Below are 27,132 nucleotides of genomic sequence, written 5' to 3'. Positions count from 1 at the left end.
CCAAAGAGCCTGAGAAAGGCCAGGCAAACTCTTGGGGTCTGACCAGATTGGAGATGAGAATTCCCACTCAAAAAGATAAGGCTTCCCAAACATCTTAAGTCTCCAGTCTTGAGTACCTTAACATGCTCCTGATACACCTGATTTTTAAAGATCTCATAGTCTAGACAAAAGAAACAGTTTAGAGAAGTTAAAAAAAAAAAAGGTACAGTGTGAACAGTGGCTACGCGGTGACTACCCGAATAATTGTATTAACTTCTGCTTGCTGGTTCACCTGTTGGTTTCTGCCTTTTATTCTTCCCCTGCACATTTACAATTTGGGTAAAGGTTGCAAATATATCTTTAAGAAAGAATTGTGTTATCTGGCTGAACTGAATGCAGTGCAATCCTGCACGTGGCCAATTTCCAAGGAATTTAACAAAGCACCCAACTGCTTAAACCTTCCAATGGAGCTGAGGAACAAAAATCCAATTGATTTACTCATCTTTAAATTATTGTCATCCAGAGGTAAAAACTACTGGCTGCCATTAGAGCAGGAGGAACGTGACCTGTGAAAACCACAGTCACTAGGATTGGTGTCCCCAGGCAGTCCAGGCCTGCCCCAGCCACGTTGCTCTGATAAGCCCCATCAGACGATTTCCCTTGCCAAGCAGCTGAAGGAAAAATGTATTTTTGTGGCCTTCTCTTCAGTTCTTTGAAACCACAAAGCCACATGTAGGGAAAAATATTTTCCAAGGCCTGTAAACGCAGCAATTTTTCCAATTTAACTGTTTTTGAGAAAGGCACAGGATTAAGTCAAACATTTTCCAAACGGATGACCCTGCTCGTTCAGTTTATCCAAGCACAAGCAAGGGTCAAACATCCCAGGCAGAAACTGTATTTACCTTGAACACTCTTCTCTCCTGCTGAGAGATGCAAATAAATTATGATATTTATTTTTGTCCCTCGCGAAGCTGTTCCTAGTTCCACTTGCCAAATTAACTACACCTCACCAATCTGGACAAAATCTCGACAACCTTATCAGTGGCTGGCTACACAGATCTTGAGCAAAACCCAAGATTTCTAGCAGGTTTTGCTGTTAATGCTTGCCCTGGTTCATCAGTGATTTAATCTGCTTTGCTCTGCACAGTTAGGACCCTGCGGTACAGCTTTTGTGGAGGCAGCTGCGGCACACAGAGGCCAAGGTGTGCCTTCAACCTGGAAAAAATGCTGTGGAGGAGGATAAACATAGCTGAGCAGAGGAGAAAAAGCACAGACAGAAGGGGCTATTTGATGCCCCCGAGGCTCTGCCCAGCAGCAGGGCAGGGTTACAGGCTGCCCTCCCTGCTGCTGCTCGGGACCTTTTGTTCTGCCAAGAGGAGGGGAGGCTCCTGGCTGACACTGAGCCACATCTCAGAGCCCAGCGGGACAGGGGAGTCACTCTGAACCTTTTCACCTACATCAAGCAGTAAGGAATCCTTGCAGAGGGGTGGTTTTGTTGGATTTTCTTTGTTTTTAAGGCCAGGGACAGGAGGGTGAGCTGCTGCAGTGCCCAGCCCCCTGAGCTCCATTTCTGGCTGTGCCTCACTACCTGCTGCTTCACGCCAGCTGCAAAAAAAAACCAAAACAAAACAACCTCTTCTTTTTTTTTTTTTTTAATAAAACATAGGGATAAGGTTTCATTAAGCCCAGAAACTGTGACTAAATGATGTTTCACGGGGAGAGCAGATGAAACAAAGGGCCTCTCTCCTATCCCAGGGCTCAGGACTGTATGATATTTCTTTCAGAGAAGTTCTCAAACAACTCCAGTGGCCCTCGCTTCAAGCTGCTAGCAGTCAGCGACCAAAAGCAGAGTTAACTAAACCCAGTTTTGAGCTGTGCCATCTGTGCCAGTGACAAGTGCTCTGCTCCAGAACAGCACAAGGACATGGTGGCTCTGAGTACCCACCACATCATCCTCCTCCTTCACCGCTGCTCTTCTTTGCAGTGGACAACAATGCTTGCTAACGTAGAAAAGGCCACAGTTATGTAAAGTCATTTGAGCTCCTTAGAAGATAAAGCAAACTAATCATTAATACTTCAGATGAAATCCTGGAGAGTTAATAAGGTTTAAGTACTGTCCAGAAGGGAGACACAGGTGACTGCACCTCCACAGAGCCACCATCTGCACTCTGGCACCTCCAGAAGCCGTTCAGCTCTAGGGGCTGCACAAGGAGCTGGATCTTTGACAGTTCCCCGAAAGAAAAGGAATTTTCCCCAGCATTGCACCAACAGTACACTTTTCTCTTGTGTTTGCCTTCAGCTGTGACAGCCGAGCATTGGAGAAGCAGTAGGGCTCTGGTTTCAGACCACAGGAACTCTGTCCTTGCTCTGAGTCAGCACACACGCACGTGAAGGAAGGGATACCGATCATCCTGCTGATCCCAGCCGCTGAGCTTCCTCATTGCTGGAGGCATCATCACCTGCAGATAAGCATGCAATTCTCCCTGTCTAAAAAATCCACACCAACAAACCGCCCTTTCTTTCATGTGGCTTAATTTCTATAAGCAATCCAGAAGTTGTACTTCATTAACTGAAGTTTTAAAGCGTCAGGTGATGCCCGAGCAGAGCCAACGTAGTTACAATGCTTATGCTGCCAGTGGGGCTCTGAAACCAACTGCCCAGACAGAAAACTTAGAGTTATGTCACTTGGAGACAACTTGGATGGAGGTGTGTAGGTAAATGAAAAGACATCCTGACAATGTAAAGAAAATTTGCATGTGAATTTTACGCAAAACCAAAAAAAACCAAACCCCAACCTCTTAACTCCATTGCCTGCATCGACCATTTTAATCTTAAAAGGGGAATTATTACTGATTTTTCACTAGAAGTGGATTTAGACTGATGCTTCCTGAACCGTCCTTCATGTTCTGTTTGGCCCCCCTCTCATCTGCAGCGGTGTTTCCCCCTCCCCACAGTTGTGTTTGCCTGTCTCTGCAGGCCAAAGGCAGGGCAGTCTGATAACTCTCCTGACAGAGCTGCCTCTCCCGCTCCTCACCCCAGCGCAGGACACGCAGTGTGATAACAGCTCTGAAGCTTCTGCACACACCCACTTAGTTCATGCCTGCCTCGGGGGGACAGCCTCACAAAATTACAGAGCCGTGAGGAAAGGCAGCCACAAAAATAACGTGTCCCAACCTGAACGAAATAACAAACGCACTTCAGTATCACCCCAAGGATGGTATAAAGACCTGGAGGATTTTTGTCGTTAAGCTCAAGCTTGTGTCAGGGGGAATGCTGCGTGTGTCCTCAGGGATGCTGTATGGCGAGGGCAGGCAATCTGCAGCCCGAGGCGGGTGGGTTGCTGGGCCCCGAGTGCACGTAGAGGCTGTGTGTGCCCAGACCGCCTTCACCGGGACAGCTCCGGCTCCCTGCGAGGTGGATCCCGGCCCTGCCTGCCCTCCTCGCCCTGCCCTGCTGCCGGTGGGGTGAGCTCGGCTGGATCAGCGCTGGGTCACCTCTGGCTCCGCGGAGAAGCTGCGCGGATGCTCCCGGGCCTGGCCGAGCGCTTGCTGCTGAGCTGAGCCCCATTCCTCCGGCCACTGCCGACCCCAGCTCCTGCCCCCCGGCTGCATGCACACCCAGCTCTCCAAAATGGCTACAGCCGCCCCACCGCCCTCACGTCCACTTAATTTTTACTTCTTAATTAATCAATTTTAAATTTCTCATTTTAACAAACCACAAAACCCAGGGGAGCAGACAGCGGAGGGACGGCCGCGTCCCGGCAGGGAGCGGGAGATGGGGCGCGCAGCGGTGCGGTGCGGTGCAGGGGTGCGGTGCAGGGAGTGCGGTGCGGTGCAGGGGTGCGGTGAATGGGGGTGCGGTGCGGTGCGGTGCAGGGGTGCGGTGCAGGGGTGCGGTGCAGGGGTTGCGGTGCAGGGGGTGCGGTGCGGTGCGGAGGGGGTGCGGTGCAGGGGGTGCGGTGCGGAGGGGGTGCGGTGCGGTGCAGGGGGTGCGGTGCAGGGGGTGCGGTGCGGTGCAGGGGGTGCGGTGCAGGGGTGCGGCACAGGGGGTGCGGTGCGGTGCAGGGGTGCGGTGCGAGGTTCCGCGGCCGTGCCCGCGCAGAGGTGCGGGAGCTGCTCCCCAAACCCCTCGGGCCCCCGCGGGCTGCGGGCGGCCGGGGCGGAGCGGGGGCTCCCGGCGGGGCGGGGGCTGCCCGGGGCCGGTCCCTCCGCCCCGCTCCGCCCCGCGCGGGGCGCGCACACCCGCGGGCAGCTCCGCGGGGCTCCCGCGGCCCTGCGCTCCGTGCCAGCCTCCGCCGGAGCGGAGCCCAGCCCGCCGCCCATGTGGGGCTGCCGCCGCCGCGGCCGCTGCCCGCAGGGCCGGCGCTGCCGAGGTAGGACCCCCGGGACCCCCGGGACCCCCGGGAGCCGCCGCTTCTCCCCTCCCGCCCCCGGCTTCCCACCCGCGGGGCGGCCCCGAGGGACCCGCGCGCGGCCAGGAGCGGGGAAGGGGGTGGTGTGTTCCTGGAGCCCTGCTCGGGATTTTCCCTCCCGGCTCCACCGAGCAGCGAGGGTGCCCGGCATCTCAGAAAGCTCGGCCGGTGGGAAATGGGAATTGCGGCTTCTGCTGGAACAGCCCGGGGTGAAGGAAGGGTTGGGAGATGTGGCGTGGAAAGAGGGAATCGTAGTGTAGCAGCAGCTGTTTGCTTGCCGAGTTATTTTTGGAGATTGCTATGCTGTGATGGACTTCTTTTTCCCCAACTGTCTGTAGGAAGGCGGGTTTACATCTCGCTCCTCCAAGCCTCGGTGCTCTCCATTTGCCGAGGAAAGGTGTAAAAGCGGTGCTTTGGCAAATACTGATCTAACTGGTTAGCTCTTCTTCCCTTATTCCTAAGGGCAACTCCATAAAAAGCACACAGTCTGCACCTTTTTTATCTGCCTTCGTGAGATTTGGCTGCTGGCTCGTTGGGGCCTTCCTTGGAAAGGGCTGGCTCTCCCTGGGGCCCGAGGTCTGGTGTGTTTGTCAGGCACTTTGTGTAATACAGGGTGACAGCTGTGATGCAAGTGCACCAAAACTTCTGCCCATAGCCTTGGTCATAGTTATCTTTGGATCTAATTTCCCCACTTCCTAGGAAAATTGTGTTACGTAGGCTGGAAGGTAAAGCAGGCAGTGCTGCTGCCGTGGGGCAGGAGGGGAGGCAGGGATGGATGTGGCCGTGAGGGTGTTGAGGAGCAGGGATGGATGTGGCAGTGAGGGTGTTGTGGGGCAGGGATGGATGTGGCCGTGAGGGTGTTGAGGGGCAGGGATGGATGTGGCAGTGAGGGTGTTGTGGGGCAGGATGGATGTGGCAGTGAGGGTGTTGTGGGCAGTATAGGAAGCAGGGATGGATGTGGCCGTGAGGGTGTTGTGGGGCAGGATGGATGTGGCAGTGAGGGTGTTGTGGGGCAGGGATGGATGTGGCAGTGAGGGTGTTGTGGGGCAGGGATGGATGTGGCAGTGAGGGTGTTGTGGGCAGGATGGGGGGCGGGCATGGATGTGGCAGTGAGGGTGTTGTGGGCAGGATATGGGGCAGGCATGGATGTGGCAGTGAGGGTGTTGTACTCGGCTTTGGTAACAGGACCAGGACCCCGGTGTGCCCGTGCCACACAAAGCTGGGTGTCACTGGGTGCAGAGTGCCTGTGGCTCTGCCCAGTGAGTCACAGGCTTGCTCTTGTTTACAGCCATCCCTTTGCTTCTGCCAGCCTCCCAGTGGGCAGCTGCCTGCTTCCTCGGTGCCCGACTCCACCCCAGGGCATGGAGAGGGGGTTCAGTGAGGTTGGGGTTTCAGAACCTCCTGGACTAGCAGGGGCACCCCCACTCAGCGGCTGAAACGTGCTGATGGCCGTTGCTTTGTGTCCGAATGAAAACCCCTTGGCTGCCCCTTCGGTCATTCCCACAGTGCTTGGGCTGTGTCTTCCACGAGCAGGGATTTGTGGCTGTGCCAGGGGAATTGCAGACTGCCCTTGCTGCTCTTGTCAACACCTGGCTCCTTGCTGGCTCTGTAACAGGTCCCTTGGTGCTCATGTGGCTCTTTGAGATGTGAGGAGGAAAAACAAAGACGTTAATACTGAAGAAACTTGGAAGACTCTTCAAGATTTTTCAATCTTTAAAGACATTAATTCTAAATTAAACTTTTTTTTATTGGCAAATGCCAGAGAAACTAGTTCATTTGAGGCAGAAACATACTAAACCAGCTATTACTTGGAGCAATCCCATATATATAGGATTGATTTTGTAGTGCTTTGTGTAGAGCTGAAGATGGGACTGAATAAATGCCCATTGTGGGACTCCTGGTGCTCGTCCAGTGTGTTGCAGAGCAGTCTGCAAAGTTTCCAATAAGTTTGCTTAATGTGACCTTACTCAGTTCCGAGGCACTCCCATAATTATGGCTGCAATTAAAGGCAATAACAGCCATTTACATAAGATGCCAGTCCTTTTAAATCAGTGCATCATCTAATGAGAGCATTCATGTAGGGATAGCTGTGCAGGATGAGGGCCCAAAGCTGAGAGCACTTTGGGGAGGATTTGGTTTCAGAACTTTCTTGAGGTCATTCGAAGGATCTTCTATGAAATAGGACATTTTGTTATGAAAATGTACTGATTTATAAATATAACCCTTACCAATAGCAGGATGTTGTTGAATTGAGTGATCGTAACACTTCATTTTTTTTTAATGTATCATCCATCCAATTAAAAAAAAAATCAGCGTGGTTGCAACAATATTTTTCTCAATTTGATTGCGTCAATGTTCCTTCTGCTCCTGTGAGTAAGAGATTTGGTAAATCCAACTTGTGGACAGTATTTAATTGCTGGTGAAGCACTATGGATGTGTTCTGAATGGCTCACTGGACTTGCATGGTTTCCTTGGGGCTTAACCTCTGTATGATGCCCACAGATTTTCCCTTGAGATAAATATAAATCTTAGACTTGAAGTGTTGGGCAAGATCACATATTTGGGGAATGCTTTGACCTTCTGAAAGAAATTACCTGGTGGAGTATTCTCACCTCACTCTATATGTTTTGTTGTTTCTCTTTTTTTTTTGTTTGCTTTAAGTTGTTGAATATGGTGTAAGCTTGTGGCCCCACACCCTGGGTGGGGCTTCTTGGGAAGAGCCACAAGGTCAGTGTGGTAGAAAGGGTAAAAATCGTCAAAATACAAGTGAGGAGGCACCAGCCCTGAGCCTGAGAAGTGCAGGGTTCCTTGGGTCTGCGCTGGTTTTCCCCAGAAGCCATTTTTGCCCATTGTAGGAGAAATAATTAGTCTGTTAACCTTTTCTCACAGGCAGCGTGCTTGGCTTGCGGTGTCTGAGACCATGAGAGGTTAAGTAATTAAATTGTAAAAGGCACTAAAAGAGAATAATCAACTCCAAACTCCCTAGACTGTCTAGTTGGGCTCTCCGGTGTCTAAAATTAAGTAATTTAGGTTGACTCCTGATTTCACTGGATTTTTACCAGGCACTCAAGTGGGGCTGCAGGACAGAGTCCCGTGTTGCTTCACACAGGTTATTTCCAGCAGTGGTGGGCTGGTTTTGGGCACGGTTTGGTTGTGCAGAGGGGCAGGGGCAGCTCTGACAAGGCTCCAGCGTGGGGCTGGGGTGTCTTTTAAACCAGGCTTGTTCCTGGGTGCCTGCCAAGACCTGGCCCTAGGTGCTGTAATCCCTCACTGATTATGAATCCTAATCTCCAGAAATACTGAACCTGTTACCTGCTGAGGTGCTGACCTGGTGAAGTAAAATCCCAGGATGGTTTGGGTTGGAAGGGACCTTAAAGTTCATCCCATCCCACCCCCTGCCATGGGCAGGGACACCTTCCTCCACCCCAGGCTGCTCAGGTCCCATCTCACCTGGCCTTGGCATTCCAGAGACGGGGCAGCCACAGCTGCTCTGGACACCCTGTGCCAGGGCCTGACCATGCTCACAGGGAAGAATTTATTCCTAATATCCCATCTAGCCCTGTCCTCTGTCAGTTCAAAGCCATTCCCCCTTGTCCTGCCACTCCATGTCCTTCCAAAAGGCCCTCTGCAACTCTCTTGGAGCCCCTTTAGGCACTGGAAGGTGCTCTAAATCTCCCAGAGCCTTCTCTTCTCCAAAATCACTCTGATGTGCTGAGCCTGTGAATTTGTGTTCATGCAAAGAGAAGAAATACTTGGGGGTTTTTTGGGTAAAATGTGGTTACCTGTGCTATTACAACAGTGCAGTTTTAGGTGCCTTTAGGGTTGTGCTTTGATCCTGCCACACTTATCTCTCATTGGAGAAGCTGCTGCATGGGGGGCTGTCCTGGGTGTTGGTGTCTGCAACATTTAAGGGTCTGAAGTAATGCTCTGGAATTAATCCTGAAGCCCTGAGCTGCCATGAACACAAGTGATGAGTCTCTTAATTGCAACTGACTTGTATCCATGTGATGGAGAAAAAGGATGTTTTGCAAATGTTTTATTAATAAAATGGGGTGGATTTGTCATGGGTGCCCTTGTAGAAATAACGTGCCTGCTACATTGGAACATGGAATTTAAAGCTGCACTCGGATATCTGAAATGCCTGCATGGCATTAGTTTCCAGGTGATTCATTATGTTACTGTATTGTTTACAGGCCATGCACAAGTAGAAAAATGTAGGGAAAAATAAAAAACCAAAAAAGGTGAATAAAGGGTTTTGAGTTCTTGCCTCTTTTTGACTCTGAAGGTGAGCTAGAGCTGCCTGAACTCCTTCCTGAGTAGTTATTAAAAAAAAATTCCTTCTGTTTCTGCATGGCTCCCTGTCTTTGTGTGGAGCTGGCTTCACACGTGCTGAGCTGTGGCCCTGGGCAGTGCCAGGGGAGCTGTGTGATCCAGGCTCCTGCAGGCACTGTTCTCCTCTGAGCAGGAGCCACAGCAGCCCCCGCCAGCCCCATCTGCTGCGGGCTCCGTGCCTGTCACCAGAGCGACACCTAAAAATGGCTGGGACGAGCCTAAAAATGGCTGGGACGAGCCTAAAAATGGCTGGGACGTGCTATTCCTGCCTGCCTGGCTGGGAAAGCCCCTCGTGGTGCTGCCTCTGTGGCTGTGGGCTCCCGCGTGAGGGGTTTCTCCATGGGCACCCAGCAGCAGCCCTGGGGAGCTGTCTGTCTGATCCCGCATGCTTTAGGTGCCTGAACGGGGAGGATTCCCTAAGCAGCAAGAAATCCTCACGTCTGGCTTAGGCACGGTTTGCCAGTGGATAGTTTAAATCAAAACCTGCAAAGACAGAACATTTGCGGTGCTTTTTTATAGCCAAAAGCTTCTCTCTGACTGCACCCCCTTTTTGGCCCCAAGGAGCACAACCACCGTGAGTGGTCTGAAGCTGCTTCTGACCAATGACCACTGCCACTCTTTGGATTTAAGGCTGCCTTTTCCTTCCTTTTAAGTTTCCATTAATGGTTATAGATCCCTGGAAGTCGAATTGATGCTGTTGGTAAATAACAAGCAACACTTGTTGTTCATGGGAGCCCTGTTGATATCCTTGGGCTCTGCAGCATTTGCCTTCTGCATTAAGGGGGGGGGAAGCTTTGTATTTTTTTCCCGCTACCCATGTGAACCTGGTTTCCCCAAAACAATGAGGAGATTTCAGGGGTTCATGACCTCTTGCAATTAGAAAATGTCAGATGGCTTGTGAGAGGTGGACTGAGCAGGGAGCAGCCCTGTTACTGCTGAAGTCATTACTCATTTTTGGTGGGAGATCAATCTCACAGATTCTTCTTCATTTTTTCCCTGAGAAATGCTCCATTTGGGGATTAGAGTAGAGGAGCTTAAAAATCCAAGCAGCTCTGGAAGAGATATCTCCCACAGATTTATGTCTTTGGGTTTCACTGATTTTTCTTCCCCAGGCTGAGCCAGTTCCAGGGATTTGGGCTGGTCTGGTGTCAGTCCCAGGTCTGATGGGACCATCTCAAAGCACTGTGTGTCCTGGGAGCACTGGTAGGGCACCTCTTCACTCCTGCTAGCCAGTTTTCCTTAAAATGTGGAAGGCTAATGTTTCTGAGACCTCTGTCCTGTGTGAAAGAAGGTTCTCATGTCCCTGGTGGTGAGGGGGACCCCCAGGCACAGACTGACCCAGGGTGGGGTGTCTGGAGCCAGCAGTCCTGGACAGCTGCTCTTTCACTGGGGGTGGTGAGTGTGAGGGCTGCTCTGCTCATTTGCTTCTGATTCCCTTGCTTTGTTTTCTATTTCTGTATCCTTCTTGGCTTTCAACTGATATTTAGATTCTGGAATGTGTTTTTACACATTCTGGTGCCAAAGGCTGTCCCTTATGCTGTTGGTGATGGATTATGGCCTTCTGTGCACCTGAACAATTTTTTGTGTTTTCTCTAGGGATACACTTGTGCTGAACCAAAGTTATTTTTTCAAAATATAAAGAGAACTCAGGTGGGCTGCTTTTATTTTGGTTTGTTTTAAAGAGAAGCTTTCTTTACTAATATTATGCTGGAGCCTCACTTGGTGAATGTTTCCCCTTGCAAGAGTTTAATGTGTAGCATTTGTGCCGTTTAGCCTGTCTGCATTCTGTAAATCTGATTATTTTGGCTGTCATAATTTTATTACTCTTATTAAGCTTCCTCATTTGCACATTGATCCTGTTAGTCTCAGGAAGCTGATAGGCCATCTAGGTCTACTTGCAAAATGCACAGAAAATGAGAAATCTGCCCTGGAGGCTCTGAATACTGAGATTCTCTGTGATTTAGATCTGTGTGTCTGGCCTGTATTTTTTTTTCCCCTTCGGTGCTGTTTTAGACTACCTGACTTCATTGCAGTTTGCCAAGTTAGGATGAATTTTTTGCTTTTATTATAAATTCTGTCACTGGTAGCTTCTGAGAAGCTTTGCTCTGGTTTGCTTGTATTTTTATTTGGATGAATACCCTCCTTTTTCACAGAGCTTAAGAATATTTCCAGCAGCGGCAGCTGGCGTCGCATATGCCGTGAGTTGTTTTCCTCCTTGTGTCAGTGTCAGTTTTCCATGCTGCCTTTCCAGACAGATTTATTCTTTACTTTCACAAAACCTGCTTTACTGTTGCTGTGGGACATGCAGGAACGCAAGTGTAACTGAGAGGACCTTGGGCCCCTTTTTCTTTGCTCTTGTTCCATTGCCATGGGCTTTTCCCTGGCTGCTCTCTGAGGCGGGCTGGACTGTCCTCTGCTGGACCTTTAACTCCCGTCCCCCTTTTAAAATTTGTTCTGGCTCTCAGAGAAGTCTAGTCCCTCTCACCAGGTGAGGTTGTACCCCCTCCCCCTCAGCCTCTGCAGTCCCAGGGCTGCCTGGGGTGCTTCTCTCTATTTACCTGTTATTTATGTCACTGAACTGTTTGCAGCCCTCTCTGCACAGTCACTGCTGCTTCCAGTGAGCTGTTCTTTCTTTGGTGATGTCCTTCCCCCCTCCTAGTCCAGTTTCCTCCTCCCCCCAGGGTTTGACCTTGTCTTGCTCTTGTCTCCCTGTGCCCTTTTCCAGGCGTTCACATGGCTTCAGCTTCCATTAAGTGCTGCTGACTCACAGATTCACTCTGCACCTCCAGGCTCTGTCACCCAGCCCAGTGGCTCTTTCCCTTCTTGCCTTTTTCCCTTTGAGCTCCCCATCAGTCATTCAGTATTTCACACCCCAAACCCCGGGTGGTGCTTCCCAAGCTCTCTTATCTCTTAAGGTGCTGCTATCTGATAGGTAGCTCCGCAAGATTTTTTAAAAATTAATTTGGAGTACTTCATGCATTTGAATCTCATGCAAATTTTGTATACTCTTTGTTGTCAGTATATTCTCCTTTTTCATCTCATCAAACAGCTCCCCTAACTCCTGTAGTAAGTTTTTACAGATGTTTTCCTTTGAAGTGTCAGCTCTTGTAGAATTGTACTTCTGAAGCCAGTTGATAGCATTTGGTTTTAAAGGTGGTGTAAAGTGTTTTAGTTCTATTCTGAGATGGCAGCTGCCCTTGTTTTATAATTTTTTTTTTTATTTAGCAACCTAGACCTACAGTTATGAGCAAGTGGGATTCATAGGATCCTTGCTGAGTGACAGGAGAGAGGATGTGTATACACCAGAAATGTTCAAATATCTAATATAAAAGTGGCTGAGCATAATTCATAAGCCTGTCAGCCTGGATGAGGGCTGTCTGTTGTACTTAGAACTGTCAGTCCCTTCCTTGTGCTCCCTTTAATTACATTACTCCTCATACCTGCACACTCAAACTCAGAACTGGGGAGCTTTTCTAATGTGCTTGGTGACTGAAAAGGGATAGAGAGCTCTGAGGTGACGGAGGCACTTTCAGACTGCTTAGCACAGGCTGCTTTTAAGCAGATTCAAGAGGCACAAAGGCAGGCATCCCCGTGGATGCAGGTGTGGTTTTGTTTTCCCTTCTCTTTCAAGCACTACGGATTAATCCAGCCCTTGTTTTCTGTGGTTGAATCGGGGCTCTCAGGTGACTGCAGTGGACCTGCTGCTGTGTCACCCTGGCAGGGAGGTGACACTGTCCCAGGGTGCACCCACGGTGCAGGGCTGTGCCAGGCTGTCCGTGCTGTTGCTGTAGTAACAACATCAGGTTCTACCCGAGCAGCGTGCAGGAATGGCTCTCCTCAGTGCACTTGCCATCTTGGAAACCCAGGGTTTTCACTTCACCTCTGGACATGTGAATGTAAATAGGCAATTTGTGCAAATGCTGTGTGTTTTGGTGTCCTCTTTCGGCACCTCTTAAAGCACAGGGCCCCTCATGTAAATAGTTTGGAGTCCTGGTGTACAGCGAGAGGGTTTATCTACAAAGGGCTTTTTAACACTGGGGTGCACTCAGAAAACATGAATAATGGATACCATCTTTCTTTTATGTTGCATCATAACAGGAAGATTTAAAATGTTGCTCAACTTTGTGATGATGGGAATAGTTTTAAGCAATATCTGGAAGCATCACTTGAGGATCTTGCCTGTTTTTCAGGGAAATAATTTCACTGTTCTCTCAGAGGGAAAGCTGGGAGAGGACTGCTTGGACTGAAGGTGTAAAGATTTAGTGATTACTGCTTCAGATTTAACAAACAGAATTAGTGCAGGCTAGCCTTAAATCTGCCCCTAATGCCAGGCTTAAGCCAGGAAACTTCCTTGTGTGAGAACAACAGCATCTCTTCAAAAGGGTTTCTCCCCAGACATTAAATTCCTCCCACATTTAAAAGAGATCAGTTATTTCTCCTGAAATGTGATAAACGTCTAGGCTAACATATTGATATACTTAGAAATGAGGAAAATACTCCGAGTGACCATGCCTCGAGGAATGGTTCACGTGAAGCTAAGGCAGAGCAGAGTGACAGTGTTGCAAGGTGTGTGTTATGTTAGCTGATAGTGCTGCGTGTGAGTCTCAGTGTTTGCTCTGGGTTCTCGTGCAGCCCACGTGCTGGTGAGATGGTGTTCTGCTGATCAGCTCTGTCTCCCCTAATAAAGTTTATGTGCCCGCAGTGCAAGGAGCGAGTTCTGTAGAGAGCGACCCCAGAGCTGATTGGTTCAATTCCTACAATGCAACCTTTGTGTGGCTGCTGCTTGTTTCCTGCTGGTGGGGTGCTCGTGGTTTGGGAAGCACACCTGTGCTGGAATGCAGGCACACATGAGCTCTGCTGCCAGGGCTGCCTCGCTGCTGTGCATGCACCATGGATAGCTCTGATGATGTTTCAGCAGATAATGAGGAAAATGCCATAAAAGCAAATTGCTGTGGGAATTATCTGTCTCTCCAGCCAAGTAAGTGTGGTGTGAGGCTTCTGAGGGCCCAAACCCTGTCAGATCTTCCCTTGTATCAGATGTGTTGGTGGTTGTTGGAAGAGATAGGAGTTTGTTTTCTTGCTGATTTGCCTGACATGAACATTTTCTGTTTGGATGAATTATTTTCCTTATCTATGCTAAGGAATATTTTGTTTCAGCTCAAGGAATCTCTTTAGTATCTGTATTTATATGGCTTTGTCTGTGTGGGGTCCTGGGTTGACTATATGATGCTTTTCTCTCCCAAATTTGTCCTGAACCAGGACAGTGGGATCTTGGGTGTTGTTTAAATCTACTCCCCGGTTAGAATAGAAGAATTTTCTTGTTCTTAGCAGTAGCTTATTCTCATCTAAAGCATGATTACATCTGGGTATTTGTTACCAATCTCTTTGGTAGATCGATCTGTAGCCGTGAAGTCTGGTAGTAAAATGAACTCTTACAAAGTAATTTCTGTAGGTGTGTCTTGCTGAGGGCAGTTTCTTGTTTTACTTCTGAATTCTTAATGGCTTTTTGCTTGTCTTTGGGGTAGCAGTCTGCTCCAAGACAATTGGAACATTTTTCCTTTAGGCAGTGATAGGAAATAAGATATGGAGTGGCTGGTGCCACTAATAAAACTTACTGGTCGCTCAGAAGAAATGAAGGAAGTGCTAGGGCTGTGTATCACAAGGCCTGGCCCTTGTGATTTCAGTTTGTTTGGAATCAAGTCCCAGATGGAAGGACCTGTGGAGATGGTCTGGGGAACCTGCTGAACCTGTCATGTGGGGTGCTTGACATTTTTGGGGCCTTAGTGGGCAATTTGTTATTTTTGCTGGGTTGACTCCTGGCACATTAGACTGTGGCAAACAAAAAGGAAAATGGCACTTTGGGTTGAGGAGGGAGCCATAGGTGGCCTTGATGAGATGGGAAGTCTTCGTTTGAGAAGCTGATGTAACAAAATGTCCTGAGAGCCTGAGCTGAGGAGCTGTGAGTCAGTGTGTGTCACTCTGCTAACCCAGCATTGCACATCTCTGCCTGGATTGCTCACTGTGCTTGCTAAGCTCTGAATGGCAGAGAACTGACTCTCTTCTCTGTGGGAAGCTCTCTGAGAAGCTTTTAGCTCCTGGGGGATCTCTTGTGGAGGATGGCTGTTCCCAGGGCATGCTCTGTGTCATCATGCAGGGGCTCAGGAGCAGCCCAGGGAGGAAGAGAGGTGCTTTTTGTGGCGCAGCCTCCTTCCTCTCTGGGTTTCCCTGGCAGTTGGATAGCGAGGCTGGGTTAGTGCCTGGCCTACTGAGGCACAGCATGCTGAGCAGAAGAGCATTGTGCTTTAGGCAGCTTGTTAGGCACTTCTCTTGCACAGGGAGGAAAAACCTGCCAGGCTTGATCTGCACTTCAGGAATATGGGAATGGCCTGGAGGAGAGAGCAGTCTGTTCCCTGCTGAGGTCCTAGTGTAACGGGGGATGTGACAGAACAGGCCAAGTGTCCCAGCTGCTCTGCGGTAGGTTTGGTCTTTATAGCAGAAACTGGGTGCATTTACAAGTCTTTTCACCATGTAAGAGCCACCAACAAATACTTGGTCAAAAAAACCCATCAGCAGTGTGCCTCACATCAGCTGAGTGGGGAGAGATCTCTCCCATTCCACCTGAAACCCAGTTTTGAAATGCTGGACTGTTGTTACTTGTGAACAGAAAGGGTGAAGCATAGTTGTGTGTGTGGTCACTGACTCCTCTCATTGGCTCGCAGTGTGGTAACAGCCTGGTATAAATTAGATAGCTGCTGTCCTGGGCTGATGCTTCCAGCTGCATAGATTTTGGCCAATGAAGGACTGCCACCAGCCTGCTGAAGGTACATTTGAAATCTTTTTGCTTGGTTTATTTTTTTTTTTGGTTTGGTTTTTTTTTTTTTGGTTGTTGTTTGGTGTTTTTTGGTGGGTTTTTTTGTTTTTTTTTTTTTTTGGTTTTTTTAATTGAAAGAGAAAATAAATTACAAGTTCAGCAGGAATTATCCTGTCTCCTTTATACAAACACTGTGATGCAGTGTAGCAGGCTGCCTGTTAGCTGGTCAGAGCCAACCCATTGATGTGAAACTGGGGAGCTTTGGATGGGTGTCAAAGCTGGATGTGTAAGATATGTGTGTGGCTGAAGGCTGTGCAGGTGTGTGTCTGTATTTCTAGAATAACAGCCATATGTAATGATTATTGCAAGGTCTCTGTTCCTCTGTGTCTCCTCAATTTGTGCTGAAACAAAACTGGTGCTGTGCCAGGGGCGATGTCTTTGTGAGTACTTGTGAGTGGGGAGCCTCACAGCCCTGTCTTTGCACCTTTTAAAATGGGGATAAGAACTTCAGCTCTGATCTGTCCCCTCTCACTATGGCCAGATGTAGAAAATGCAGATGCCAGTCTTAAGATGGGATAATTTAAACTAGTTCCTGTTTGTCACTTCGAGCTGGAGCAGTTACCTGCCATTGCAACAGAGAGGGTTTGGATTTGGGTTTTTCCCAGCTGATTATTGCCAGTTGTCTGTGTAGAGGTCAGGGACTGTGGGTTCTGTCAAAGTAGGTAGCTGAGAGTGTGGGACTGCAAAGTATATCCCATGATTTATTGGAAGGAAATGACTTTAGAGAAATTGAAGTAATAGATTTATGATGAAATGTAATTTATTTGTGTTTAATGTCTAGAAAGAAATGTGGATATTTTGTTCTGAGTGTGGGCTCACTCCTCCCAATATTTTTTTTTCATTTGAGTTAAGAAATAACTCTGGCCGGTAGATGGGCTTTCCTTCCCATCTTTTTACAGTAACTTTCTGTAAGCTCTGACTCCACCCGGTGCGCTTAAAAGCGCAATCCTGCTGTGTTTTAGTTCTGCGGAGCGTTGCTGTCCCCTGGCCTGTCCATCCCGGTGTCACTTGGCTGCGACATTGCCTTTCTGCAGGGTGGCCGGGAATTCATGTTTCCAGGAGGGCTGGCTGGGCACGGGCGGCCCGGAGGGCTCAGAGCAGCTCTCAGCGCGGGGATGGCCAGCGCTGTGTCCCTCGGTGCCCGCGGCCGTGTGTCGGTCCGGGTGCCCGCGGCCGTGTGTCCGTCCGTCCGTCCGTCCGTCCCCGCTCTGTCGGGGGCGGTGCCTTTGCCCGCCGCAGCCACCAGGGGGCGCACGCGCAGTGCCCGCGGAGGGGCCAGGGCGCCGCCTGGCGGCCAGGGCGGTGCCAGCACCCGCGGGAGCCTGAGGTGCTCCCGGGATGTGCCCGGTGCTCCCGGGATGTGCCCGGTGCTCCCGGGATGTGCCCGGTGTCCCCGCGATGTCCCCGGGCGGTGCGGGAGAGCTGCCGGAACGCTCCAGAGCCCCCCTACTCACCGCGGGCTGTGCCCAGGTCTCGTTGTCCTGCCGCGGATCCCTCCCGGCTCTCGCTGGCTGCCCTGCGCTGCACAGGGGCCCGGGCTGGCTTTGTGCGGAGCTCTGTGTGCTCGGGGTGCTGAGGGCGTGGGCACCTCAGGGACTGGAAAATCTTCTTTCCCTGTTCCAAGTAGCGAGTGTGTGCTGCCAGAGAGATGGTGGAAGACCAGGAGGCTTATGGATGTTTTATGGGCTGTCATACTAAAATGTGGTAGCTTTACTAGGGCAATGAGGGACGTGGAAGTTACTTGCACGTATTGTGAAACTTGGATTATGTGGCTGCCATATGATACAGCGTGTTCACAGATACAAGTTGGGTTTCTGTAGGATCAAGCTGAAACCTTGGTTCAGTCTCTTTTATTTCTCCCTGTCTCTAAATAATTGCCATTAGCTGTAGGCATTAAACCCTACATTTCCTGTCGTGTCAGTCAGTTGTTTCCAGAGAGTAAGTGTAACTTTGTCACTTGGCTCAAGCACGTTACTTCCATGCTGCAGCTCATTTTCCAAGACTGCCCTTCCCCTTGATGTTTTGCCTCTGGAGAGAGGTGGTTTCTCATGTGAGCTCTCTGCTCACCTGAGAGCAGATGCTTTGTGTAAATGCCTTCCCAGGTGTAAAGGCTTGCTCATGGTTTCCCTGTAACAAACAAAGCTCTTCACCTGCAGGCATCACTCTGCTCCTCCAGCCTTTGCATTAAGACAGCAGCTGATGACAATGAGATTGTGCAGAAGGTGATCTCTGTCATTTATTGGGAATCTAACAGACAACACTTCTTCTGTCTTTTCCCAGAAGTGAATGTAGTGCCCTTGTAAAGCATGTTTTGAAGGGAGACCTCAGGAGTAGTACAAGATACCTGTATTTGCTTTCTCCATGTCCTTGATCAAATAGCTCATTACTGCACTGGGGTTTAAAAACAAACCACAAATCAACTAAGCCTTGAATACAACATAATCACATAAGCTTGTCATCAACCAAGCTGAACTCTGTGCCTCACAAAAACAAAGGCTAGCAGGTGTCTCTGAACACCTCTGATGTTATTACAGACACCTGGACAAACCCTTAACTGAAGTTTTGTGCAGGTGCCACTGGTTTGAATCTGAGCAGAAAGGAATTAATTAACTGGCCCTGTGCCTGGTGCTTTGAGGATGAGACAGAAATGTGACCATTCATCCCACAGACTTCTGAAAAATGCTGTTCTTGTATGAACAACATCAGGTCAGTGTTCTTGGCTCGAGTTGTGTGACTGGGCTTCCAGTTCTTGTGCAGGGTGTGGATTTACAGAAAGGAAGTACAAACTTTATTTCTAGAGGCTGGAAGGATTTAGTAGGTTTTCTACTTAACGTATGTAAAACAAACCTGAGGAGTGTGGTTTATAAATGCGTTCCTATTCATCTCTTGTTTCTGTTAATATCGCATCTGTTGTGGGCTCTCCTGGCTTTACTGGAGGCATTGTTAGGGAAGCTGGAGGATCTTGGCCTTGCTGTCATCACAGGAGGGTGAGGTGGGGACGTCCTGCTGCTGGACTCTACCCTGGAGTCCGTGTCCCATGTGTTGCATCATTCCCTGTGTGTGCACAGACAGCTTCTGGGATAAACCTGGGACACAGGTTGAACTGTTCCTGCTCACACCTCTTCGGGCAACTGCTGGAAGTAAACACACATTTGACAGAAGAAACCAAGAAGCTTTTAAGCATTCAAAACCTCCCTCCCACTGCTCCTAGTTTTCTGACCCTTGCAGTGAAACTCTTGTAGCCCCTCTGTCCCTCCCCACGCCGGTTGTCGACCCAAAACAAAATCATGAAGAAAATCTTGGATGAAAATATAGTGTGGGGCACCTACAGAGGAAAACTGGCATTGGTCTTGGAGAGAAGGAAATGGAACAGAGGGAAAAGCAGGTCAAGCAAACATGGTTCTGGAAAAACAGTACTGACTCTCCCAGAGGTGTCTTCCCAAATGTCTCTGAGAACTGATATTTTGTTGTTTAGAAAGGTACATTTTAGCTTCTAATAGAACAGAAAGACTAAAAATAATGCTCAGGTGATCAGAGCCTGGTTAGTATTAAAAAAGAAAGTATGTACTGGCCTTCACTTGTGTTTAGGCCAGTGTCATAATAATGGCGTGATTAATAATGAAAATGTGTACTGCATTTCACTACCGTATTTTCATTGTGTTGTGTTTATTTTCTGTAAAATATATAGAGAGTTGTATATATGTGAAATATTGAACTTTTTTTAGGGCTTTGCTCAGGCCAGTTAGAGAGGTGGGTTTCCCCAAGCTGTAAAGCTGATAAAGGTGATGTGGAAAGGCGACAGCTGGGTGTTGTGTTTAGCGAAGCCACTGCTGCCACTGCAGCTTCCTAGGGCCATTTGTTAGCAGCTTTTTTTGGGGGGAGCCAAATAGGATGCAGGAAACCTATGGTTTATGTTTTTCTGCATCGCTATTAATTTAGCCTTCAGGCCAAAACAGTTTAATTGGAAAAATGTCTCACTCAATGCATGGCTTAAAACACACAGCACGCTCCCTGGGCGTTCTATATTTAGGTTTTGGGTTGATTTAAAAAAAAAAAAATCTTTTCAGAAGCAGCGTGGTGTTCCCTGCAGCAGCAGCGGCACGGAGCGGAGTCACCTGCTCGCAGCACGGCCGGGGCCGGTGCCGGGGCCTTCCCGCGGGGGTCTCGGTGGCGGCGGGCGGCGTTGCGGGGCCCGGGGCGCGGCGGGGCTGCGGCCTGCGCTGCCTGCGCTGCCGGCCCTGCCCCGGGGGCGGCCCCGGCGCGCCCCGCCCGCCGCCGCGGCGCTGGGAGCCGGCAGCGGCCGAGGATGGCGGCGGCTCCGGCGGCTCGGGAGCTCACGCAGAACCCGCTGCAGAAGACGTGGGAGCCCTACGACAACGGGCTGCCCGCGGGGCACAGCGCGCAGCGCGGCGGTGAGCGGCTCGGGCCGGGCGGGCGGGCGGGCCCCGCTCGGGCCGGGCCGGGGGATGGAGCCGAGCCCCGGCGCTTGGGGTCGGTCGCGGCGGGGCGGCGGGCGCGGGTCCCCGAGCAGGGTCGGCCCCCGGAGCTGCTGGCTCCGCGCCCGGCGGAAGGCAGGGAAGCCCAGCCGGAATGAATGTGTTTTCTGGTTGCTTTTCTTGGTGTTTTGCGGGTTTGTTTGGGTTTTTTATTTATTAGACGCTCTGGTGTCAGGGAGCGTTTGTGTTCAGTATATTCGTCTTGGAGAGGGGCCTGAAAATGTCAGTGTTCTTGTTTTGGTTGTTGTGTTCCTTTGTATTTTTTTTTTTTTTCCTTTAAGGCCAATGCTGTATCAGCCCATCTGTTCCATGAGTTAATGACTTCCCATATTTTGAGGTGCAGCCAACCAAGTCATCAGCCTCCTGAGACTTTGGCTGTGGCGTTTGTAAACCATAGTTCATTAACAAACTTTGCCTCACAGGTTGTTTTTTCCCCCTCTTCCTTTCATTTTGCCCCCTTACTTAAGTAACTGAGGTCCGGTGCACGGCAGTTTTGCAGACAAAAGGGGCTTTGTGGTGTAGAATTGTTTGTATTTGTCATGCAGAGAGGCTGTGCTGACAGGGCTGAGGCTCTGCCGGTGTGGCAGGAGTCCATGGGCTGCAGCCTTGGCTCTCTGCTCGTGCTTTGGTCCAGCCCTGGCTACAAGAGGAAACCAAACCCCCTCCCCCCAAAAACCCCAAACCACCCTGACTCTCTTGTTGTGTGCTGGGCAAACAGGCAGGAGTGTGTTTCTCTGGGAACTGAATTACTGCAGCATCTGAGCCACGGTAGATTGAGATGACTGCTGAAATAGGAAGAGGGTCAGAAAATGCGTATAAATGCTTTATAAACGTGCTAAGAAGACCGCTTTGTTTTAGCCTTAATGTGGCATCTCTTTTCCAAACAGAGTGATATCTGTTGTAGCTCTGACACAGATACTGTTTTACAAAAAAATCCCCCCAACCCAAGAACAAAATTGCATATGAGTCATGTGTAATTTGACGATGTGCATTGTCTTCTTGGCAGAATTATTTAGCTTCACTTGACTATAAATTAAAAAATATTTCACATGCCACTGGGGTTTTTTGTAGGACTCTGTAAGTTTAATGCCTCAGACCCCTTATAAATGAAAAGAACCTTTTGCTAGAAAAAGAGATTGCCTGGTTTTTTTTTTTTCAAACCCTTTTGCAGCCCTACCCGTAAAAAGTCTGCAGTCCTTTGTGATATGTAAGAATTAGAAACAGCCTGCAAAGGAGCAGAAGTTACTCTTCCTTGACAAAACCTTATATCTCGTGTCAGCAAACTGAGAACACTTCATGATTTTCCCATGTAGGGGTGTTGCAGACTCTTTTTCCCTGGGACTTGCACGTGTCCTGTGTTGCCCTGTGTCCTGGTGAGGCAGTGTGACCTGTGGGTGCTGTAGCTGTGCTGTGGCAGCCCAGGATGGGTCACCTGGGGCTGTGTTGGGCTGACCAGTTCTGGTTCTTTGTTGTTTCAGGTAACTGGGTCAGATGATACTGTTCCAAAAATACCAGCTCAAGGTGGAAGTGGTTTTGTCCTCAAGTGCAGCTTTGCAGTGGGAAAAGTGAAGTTACTCACTCTGTGTTGAGTTTCTTGGCTAAACAAGATGAACTCTTTCAGTCTCCTTTGGTTGGTGTTGGTTTTTTTTTTAATTTTTTGCTTTGTGCTGCTGACCTTTATCTGCACTGCCTTTAGTCTTTATCCTTCTAGAAGGTGGATGAGCAGAACTGTACACACTTCCAGTTGAGGCCTCGGCAGATTTGTCTACGAAAGGACTCACCAGTGTTAGCTGTTTTTAGTGTGATTTTCTAGAAGTTGTAGCAACTGCTGTTGTCTTGGGAAGAAGAAATCTGCTGAGCTGTGCCCGGGTTTAGCTGTCACAGGGCTTTGAGGAGCCAGTTCTTTCAGTCTGTGCAGTACAAGGTCTTTGAGGAGGAGTGGCGTCCGTGTGCAGCCTACAGAGCAGGCAGCTTTTACAGCTGGTGACACAGGTGCAGCCAGGGTAACTGTTCTGGTGACCTTCCAGAGTCACACCTGAAGGCACTGCAAGTGCATCTTGTTATTAATAGCTGTGGCTTGCCTTTTGTGGTCGCTCGTGAAGAGTTTCGTCTGTGAACAGGTTGAATTAAAGCTGTTCTTGGCACTGGATGTTCAGATTGCTGTAACCTCCGAATCAAGCAGAGAGCTGTAAACATGGACATAAAAAACAAATAGCTGAGTAGGCCCTAGTGAAAGTTGTTTGGGGAGGCCAGCAGAGGATGTTTATAGTGAGAGATAAATAGTGAACTTCCTGTGGTTAAACATCCCTGCCCCACTACAGTTAAATGCTTTGTTTCCCTACAGCTGCTGAAATTTGGTCATTCTAATAAATGTCATTTGCTGATGATACAGCAGTAGAATTGTACAAAAAAAGAAGAAAGTATCAAATTATTATCTCTGCTCTAAAGAACTCTACCCTTTGAGCACATGCTGCTTGTGTGTATTTATGCTCCTAATGCTAGGAACTGAAAATAGGAGCGTGAATGAGGTGAGGATGGTGCCTGAGGAGCAGGAGGTGAGATGGGATCTTTGCTGTTGGCATCAAAGCTGTAGGAAGCAAAAGGTGACCCTGAGGAAGGGAATGACAGAGCAGCTTGGAGCAGCTGGTGGCACAGGCCTGGCCAGGGGACAAATGTGAATTCTGAATCCCTTGGACCAAGGTGGTAAAAACTGGTGGTTTGGACAAAAAGAGGAGATACAAATTAGAAGACGATGGACTTCTTCAGGTCTAGGAGCAGATGCTTTTCAGGAAGAACAGCAGGATGGGGAACATCCCCATGGGATGCAAAGAAGGGAGACTGGTTGTCATTGTTGGTCAAAAAGATATGATGGATTAACAATGGTTAACTTGGATTAGTGATGGGAAAAACACAGAAGGCTAGCCTTATTTGGAAGGGTGGTTGTGTTGGCTTAGAGTCAGAGATATTTGTGTATGAGCCTCTAAATAGTGTAGGATTTTTGGAGAACAGGCCTTGAATTGAAGGCCATAGAAACTGCAAGAACACTTTGTAAACTTCAAATCTCTAACAGTAACGGCTTGATACAAAAAGCATCTGTCTTTAACACATATAAAGTAAAAACAAAATCTAATTCTGGGTCAAAGGAAAGGACAGCTGATAATTTGTTTGGTAGTAAGTGAACCTGGAAAATATCAACTCTTGACTCGGATTTCACAAGATCCAAAAGAGTTTTGAGGGCTGATGAATTGCAGCACGGCTCATCTAGATTGTTCCATGTCCCAGTTTGGTTTCACAACCTTCTTTTGCATTTGTGTTATTTCACAATAGAGGCAAGAAATAAACATGTAATTTCTTTCTCCTTGACTGTTAAGTCTGAAACTTTAGAAGGGTAGGCAGTCATAATTTTACTCTCGAGCTGCAACTTGCTGTGTTGTTCTAATGTTTAAGAAATATTAAACTGGGATAATGCCTTTGCTTCAGTTGCAGCATTTCATCATTTGGCCATTTTCCCTCACTGATGGGTATTTTGGCTGTGTTTTTTTCTGTGTTCCTTCTCTTTGGCAATGCTGTTTATAAACATGCCCTCCTAAATGTATATATCCCAAGCATCTGTTTTAAAGAAAAAACTGACTGAAGTCTTAGAGCATCTTTAGCAAATGATGGTGTACAAGCTGTAAGTTGTGTTTTACTGTTCTGAGTTTTACTCAAGTGTTTTACTGAGTGCTTGTGTTCCTCTAACAAAATCAGTGTTGATGGCACACCCACAGGTTGGGGCTGTTGGAAATCCTTAGGAGTTACATATAGGAAGCAGTAGTGAAAAATGAGATTGTTTTCTGGAGGCTAGACCGTGTAGAGATGTTTCTGAAGGTAAACCAGACAATCCAGTGGTAAGGAGTGGAGAGAAAGCTGCCCTTAGGAGTCTGCCTTGGCTCTCACACACCTGTAACTCGCACCAGAAATTTTTTAATATAAATTGAATGATGGCGAGGTGCTGTGAAAAGGAGGATTTACCACTGTGCCACTGGGATATGTGTAATTTGTGGTATGTTTGGCTATTTTTATTAGCTTACTTCCTCGTGTCAAACTTGCTTACATTTCTTCAAGGGAAAATGTAAGCCATGAGACACTGATATTGAAAATACCTCTGTGGGAATGACTGTTTCCCCCTGCTTGCAGTGAGTGTTGGCAATGTTCTGTTGAGGAAGCTGTGGTTTAGATAAAGTAAAAGATAATTAATTTCTGTGGAGTATTTAATCCATTTGATACATACCAGAACTTGGCATTCTGTTCTGGTCTTAACTTTTTTATTCAGCTAATGAGCAAAATTAAGCCTTGTTAATTACACAGGATCATAAGGGAGAAATAAAGTCTGCTGTGCTGAGTCTTTGTGTGTTGAGAATGCTACAGTGAGGTACAGAAGAAGTGAAATAGCTGCTTTGTGTGCTTTTATTTTTAGTCCTGCCACTTAGCTGTGAATGGGCTGTTTTGGCCAGCACAGGTGCCTTTGGCTTCTATTGCTAATGCACAGGTGTGTTTGTCACTGAGTGCCACCTGTGCAGCTGGCATGAGGCTGCAGCCATGGGTGGCCATCTAATCCAGAGCACCAAACATTTCTCTAGTGCCCTGAATTTTAGACTATGAACTGCCACCCTCTTGTTAAGGACAAGCACTGAGGGGTGGCACATTCCTGTAGCATCGTGTCCTGTGTAGTGTTGCTCACAGGGCTGTGGCATTTTGCAAAAGCAGATTTGGGATCATTGGCATCGGTGGTGTTCCTCCTTACAAAGACATCTGTCTTTATAGAATAAAAGCACTCTTGGTTAGCCTGGCACCTAACAGGAGTAGGACTGCCATTTGTTTATTGGGATATTTATTGTGATATTTCTCTTGGTTTCTGCTCTGTGGTTACTCACCACAGTGATTGGAATAAGGGGGGTGAGATGATGTGCCTGTTAAACTGGACACGTGGGGTTCCAGCAAAGGCAGCTCTGCTAGTTTTGTACTTTCTTTGAGGAAATACGTGTAAAAATGCAAGTGGTAGCAGACTGGCACACTGAATGTCCCTTGTGCATGTTGTAGTTGTGTTGATCTAGTTTGCTGCTTGGTTAGAAAATATATCACAAACCCATGCAGGCCTTAAGTAGGACTTAATTTAGAAATTTAGCTGTTGATATAATCTGTGAAGCAGCCATTTAATTAAAGTGGTTTGCAGGTCTCTTCATGGAAGCTTCCCAGAATTCAGTTTTACTCCAATACAGGTTTATTGTTGCATTACCAGAAGACAGATATTCTGTGAGAGGGTGAAATTTGTATGGCTGACCTCAGCAGCAGAAAAAAGAAAAGGAAAAATAAAATAATAAAAAATAGAGGTGCTCTAAGAAGAAAAAGTTGGTGAATTCTGTTTGGATTGGGTAGAAAAGCCTGTTACAGCACAGTTCCTTGCAGGGCAGGAGGAGTTGGGGCTGTGTATGGAGCCTTTCTGTACAGATATTACTGTACTTCACTGCTTGTACTGAAAAATTGTTCAGAATTTGAGCTAGGTGTTACAGGTGAAGGCCCTTTTGAACAGGCTTTGAAGAAAAATGTCTTCTCTTAGAATTTCTTGGGGCCCAGGGGTTTCTCTCATCTCAGTATTTTATTGCACTGTCCTTAAAGCTGGAAGCAGGGCTGTTAACTTAATAAGCACTGTGCTCTTGGCACTCTGTAGGCTTTGTTGTTTCCCTAGAGACCTCCTTCACCCTCTTGGAGGTGGGGCTCACAGCCTGACCTTATGACAAAGAGAAAAAGAGATTATTACCTTTATAGGCTTCTGCACAGAGGAACTTACTCTGAGGGCTTTTATCAGTGTCCTTCCAGAGACTTGGTCATGTTTGGATGGACCTGTTTTGCTTTACATTTAGTTCCCTGCAGCTTTCATTACAGGGGGTAGTTGACTGTTTCATGGATTTGAGGTTGGGTACCATTTTACCTCCTCTCCCTCATGAAAAGTGGTGTATTTTTAATGTTTTTTTTTGTTTTGTGTCTTCCAGTGTGCATTTTAAAACAGCACATCTGCCTTTGCTAATCTGCTTGTTCTTTTTTTGATCTGTTATGTGAACTCTCTGCACCAGATTTATGCAAGTGACTTTGTGGGATGGGAGTTTGGGAATTTTGAGCAATCACAGCCCTTTGTGCAACAGTTCAGTTCTGTTGTGCTTTACAGCTAATCACTGAAATTTGGTGTTTTGGAGTGAATTGATGTCTCCTCTGTCAAGGCACTGAGGAAATTGATAGATGTGTGGATTGTATAGAAATGAATTCCCTTAAACATAGAGGGTGGAGGGAGCTGGTGGTATCTACATCACTTTAATATCTTCTTTCTTCTTAGGCAGTTCCTTGTAGCTGTGATAGGTTAATGCAAGGTATCCTTAGTTTTGTGCTGTTAAAATGTTCAAAAACTTGTGATTTGAAAGGAAATGCCTCAAGGTTTTCAGATTATAAATACAATTCCTTCAGCCTCCTACAGTGTTGAGTTTTTTTTTTTTTAATGAAATGCTCTGGCTTTGATTAAGAGTGTGTACATATATCTATATCAGATTATTGTACTTGATTGTACAGAATACTTATCTTATTCTTAGTAACAGTCAAAATGACTTCTGCTCGAGAGAGATTTTAGTGTTATTTTTACTTAAAGGAGAAATAATCAGTAGTGAGTAGCTTGTTTTACTATAATGTATTAAGATGTGTTTGTCATGCTCATTTTGCTCAAAATCTAGAAAAGGTTGAATGATGTTTAGATCTTGTCTTAAAAATATAAAAATTATTTAAAAACTGTACACCTTGCTGTTTCCTTTCAATGCAAGCACTGAACTGAGGTACACAGGGGCATAAGATGTCAGTTGCCTTTATTTTGGTATGGTTTCTGTGTGCAAATACACAGGTCCTGCCTGTTTACACCTCACATGTCCATCATTGCACTACCACTGACTCACCCTTCCAAAATTCAGCATAAGAAGGGTGGTTGGGGTCCCTGTCCTGCTGTGGAGCCCCAAATGGTGAGACAC

The 27,132-nt window shown here is 47.9% G+C and overlaps 1 protein-coding gene across 5 annotated transcripts in view; it reads left to right on the top strand.

Moving 5' to 3' along the window:
- The first annotated feature begins 4,198 nt into the window (after nt 1-4,198).
- LOC119705935 (6-phosphofructo-2-kinase/fructose-2,6-bisphosphatase 4) overlaps nt 4,199-27,132 on the top strand; it is a 51,075-nt gene continuing 28,141 nt past the window's right edge. For 4 of the 5 annotated variants that reach the window (XR_005258363.1, XM_038148864.1, XM_038148866.1 and 1 more), the window contains exon 1: nt 19,848-20,005. Coding sequence is in view for 4 of the 5 variants with exons in the window: in XM_038148864.1 (XP_038004792.1) it covers nt 19,900-20,005 (106 nt within the window). In the remaining variant the exon portion in view is untranslated. Of the gene's footprint in view, nt 4,352-19,847; nt 20,006-27,132 lie in introns of those variants that run through there. The other variant, XM_038148867.1, reaches the window with a different exon arrangement.

The sequence above is a fragment of the Motacilla alba genome, chromosome 12 (assembly GCF_015832195.1).
Source record: "Motacilla alba alba isolate MOTALB_02 chromosome 12, Motacilla_alba_V1.0_pri, whole genome shotgun sequence".
NCBI classification, from domain to species: domain Eukaryota; kingdom Metazoa; phylum Chordata; class Aves; order Passeriformes; family Motacillidae; genus Motacilla; species Motacilla alba.
Note: the sequence above shows the minus strand (reverse complement) of the source record. Positions and strands in the feature narration are given on the sequence as shown.